General features: G+C 31.4%; 1 protein-coding gene across 1 annotated transcript in view; it reads left to right on the top strand.

The window, feature by feature from the left end:
* Positions 1 to 3183, top strand: part of wasf1 (WASP family member 1) — a gene marked incomplete at its 5' end in the record, with an annotated part of 42711 nt that overhangs the window by 13109 nt on the left and 26419 nt on the right. The window contains one exon of the mRNA XM_016450886.1: positions 365 to 482. Within this exon, the coding sequence (XP_016306372.1) occupies positions 365 to 482 (118 nt within the window). The remainder of the gene's footprint in view (positions 1 to 364; positions 483 to 3183) is intronic.

Here is a 3183-nt window from a genome sequence, read left to right on the forward strand (position 1 = left end):
TTTAAAAAAAAAAAAAAAAGAATATTTGCTCTACAATGGGTTAAAATAATTTTTTCAGCTAGAAAATAATTTCAACAAAACCAACACTGACATAAAAAAAAAGTACTTTTTTTTTTGTAAAAAAAAAGGTAAAAATGTCAGTCCAATTATCCTCTTGAAATAATATTATAACATAACATATATAAAAATATATTATTAAAATATATTATTATTAAAAAAATACAAATAATAATATAAAATATTATGTAATTATTGTTTCAATTAAATTTTATGTAAAATGACATACACATTTTTGCAAATGTACAGATAATACTCTCATGCACAAACGGTGAACTGAACACACCTGATCTGCGTCTGTCTCTAGGGATGATGGGAAGGAAGGGCTGAAGTTCTACACCAACCCGTCGTACTTCTTCGATCTGTGGAGAGAGAAGATGCTGCAGGACACAGAAGACAAGAGGAAAGAGAGGCGGAAACAGAAGGTAAGGGGGCGGGGCTACATGACAGAGGGTGTGGCTTGTATGCAAATTAGATGAGAATGGGTGTGGCATCTGAGGGAATCAACCACTAAAATCCCATAATTATAACATACATAATAACATACTCGATGGTTATTGTTCAGTCATTTTTCACTCAGTTTTGGCTGCTCTGTCGTTTGCTGTCGTCTTGCTTTTGTGTGTGAGTTTGAATGAGCTGTTTCTCCTGACATGAGGTGTTTTCTGACTGCGTTTAGATCACAGACCAACACACACACTCACGCTCACACTCACACTCACACACACACACTCACTCACTCAATATCGTGATATCAATTTTGGCCATATCGTCCAGCCCTACTTCACACGTTCCCTCATTAGTTCATGAAGACGCCAGCACCGGAGGTTATTTTATTAGACATCAGGACAGATGTATCCTCACCTCCTGTAAAACCGCTGTCTGTTAAAGAAATCCTCTTTTGGCTAGAATCGCTCATTTTCCTCAACAGCGGTTTTGTGCTCGTCTTCAATCCTCAGGATAAAGTTAACAGAAGACGTCTTTTCTGCTCACCAAGACTGCATTTATTTAATTAAAAATACAGTAAAATTGTGAAATATTATTACCATTTATAATAACTCTTTTCTATGTGAATATATAATAAAATGTAATTTATTTCTGTGATGCGCATCTGTATTTTCAGCATCATTACTCCAGTCTTCAGTGTCACATGATCTTCAGAAATCATTCTAATATGCTGATTTGCTGCTCGAGAAACATTTCTGATTATTATCAGTGTTGAAAACATTAATATTTGTGTGGAAACTGTGATTCATTTTATTTTTCAGGATTCACAGATGAACAGAAAGTTCAAAAGAACAGCATTTGTTTGAAATAGAATATTTTGTAACATTCTAAATGTCTTTACTGTTACTTTTGATCAGTTTAGTGCGGCCTTGATTAATAAAATCATTAATTTCTTTTAAAACAACCAAATTTAAGCATGTTTTTTCTGCATGTGTGCAGTGAAACTGTGTGAATGTGTAATTTCCAGCATTGATTGGCCTGTCAGGAGAGTCTGGAGGTGATAATTGCTTCATTTGTTCTGTATTGTTCTTTTGTCCTTATTTTGTCTTTGCTCATTTGGCATTTCGACCAACTCAAATTAAACGAGAAAACGAGTATGTGATGTGCTGAAGGAGAACTTGAGAGAGAGACGTGTGAGGAGCAGAGGAGGTGTAATATCAGTTTTCAGCTATTCTCACAGCTCTCGCTGTTCAGTTGCAAATTAATGATGTCAAATGATATCAGTCTGTGATTAATGACAGCTTGAGATACTGGCCTACTGCTAACTAAGGCTGTGCAATAGAGCTGGAAAATTACATAATAATTAATCATTTAAAATATTATAATCTTAAATTAATGTCTTATTTTTCTGCCTTTTGACAATATTCAAAATATATCTCCACACGTTTAAAAAAAAAAAAAAAGAATATTTGCTCTACAATGGGTTAAAATAATTTTTTCAGCTAGAAAATAATTTCAACAAAACCAACACTGACATAAAAAAAAAGTACTTTTTTTTTTGTAAAAAAAAAGGTAAAAATGTCAGTCCAATTATCCTCTTGAAATAATATTATAACATAACATATATAAAAATATATTATTAAAATATATTATTATTAAAAAAATACAAATAATAATATAAAATATTATGTAATTATTGTTTCAATTAAATTTTATGTAAAATGACATACACATTTTTGCAAATGTACAGATAATACTCTCATGCACAAACGGTGAACTGAACACACCTGATCTGCGTCTGTCTCTAGGGATGATGGGAAGGAAGGGCTGAAGTTCTACACAAACCCGTCGTACTTCTTCGACCTGTGGAGAGAGAAGATGCTGCAGGACACAGAAGACAAGAGGAAAGAGAGGCGGAAACAGAAGGTGAGAGGGGCGGGGCTACACAACAGATGGGTGTGGCTTATATGCAAATGAGGCCGGAATGGGTTAGAAGCAGATTGTGTTTTCACGCATGACGTCAGATTCTCTCGTCTCTTCTGTGACGTTGCTGCCGCTTGTTTTACTGTATATGCTGATACTACAGGTCAAAATATCTACTTGCATTTAATCAAAGCATTCTAAAAATATACATAATATCTACATTTCTTTTGCATTTCTACTTTAATCATTTAAAATATGCAAAATAGGCATAATCTTAATTATAATCACATTACAACTGATATAAATCAGTGAAAATATCACAACTTTTATTTCTATGTTAATATGATCAGCAGCTATAAAAACTTATAAAATGTATGTTATAAAACAAAAGATTATCTAATTATTTAAAATAAAATTTTAATTTTAAATATTTTTAAATATTATATAATTATTATATTATATTATTATGTAATTATGATAACATATTATGAATTAAGAAAATTTGTCAATATTTTTTCTGCCTTTTGGCAATATTAAATATTTGTCTCAATATTTATTGCTCTGAAATGGCGATTTTTTTTTTTCAATTAGAAAATAATTTCAACAAAACCAACACTGACACCAAAAAATGTTTCACGCAAAAAGTACTATAAAAGAAAAAATACAATCAAGTTGCACATTTAATGCAGCGAGTGGCATCCAATTATCATCATGAAAAAATTTTATATTTAAAAAAAAAAGTATGAAAACTATGAAAAA

The sequence above is a fragment of the Sinocyclocheilus anshuiensis genome, unplaced genomic scaffold, assembly GCF_001515605.1.
Source record: "Sinocyclocheilus anshuiensis isolate Anshui unplaced genomic scaffold, SAMN03320099.WGS_v1.1 scaffold595, whole genome shotgun sequence".
Taxonomy (NCBI): domain Eukaryota; kingdom Metazoa; phylum Chordata; class Actinopteri; order Cypriniformes; family Cyprinidae; genus Sinocyclocheilus; species Sinocyclocheilus anshuiensis.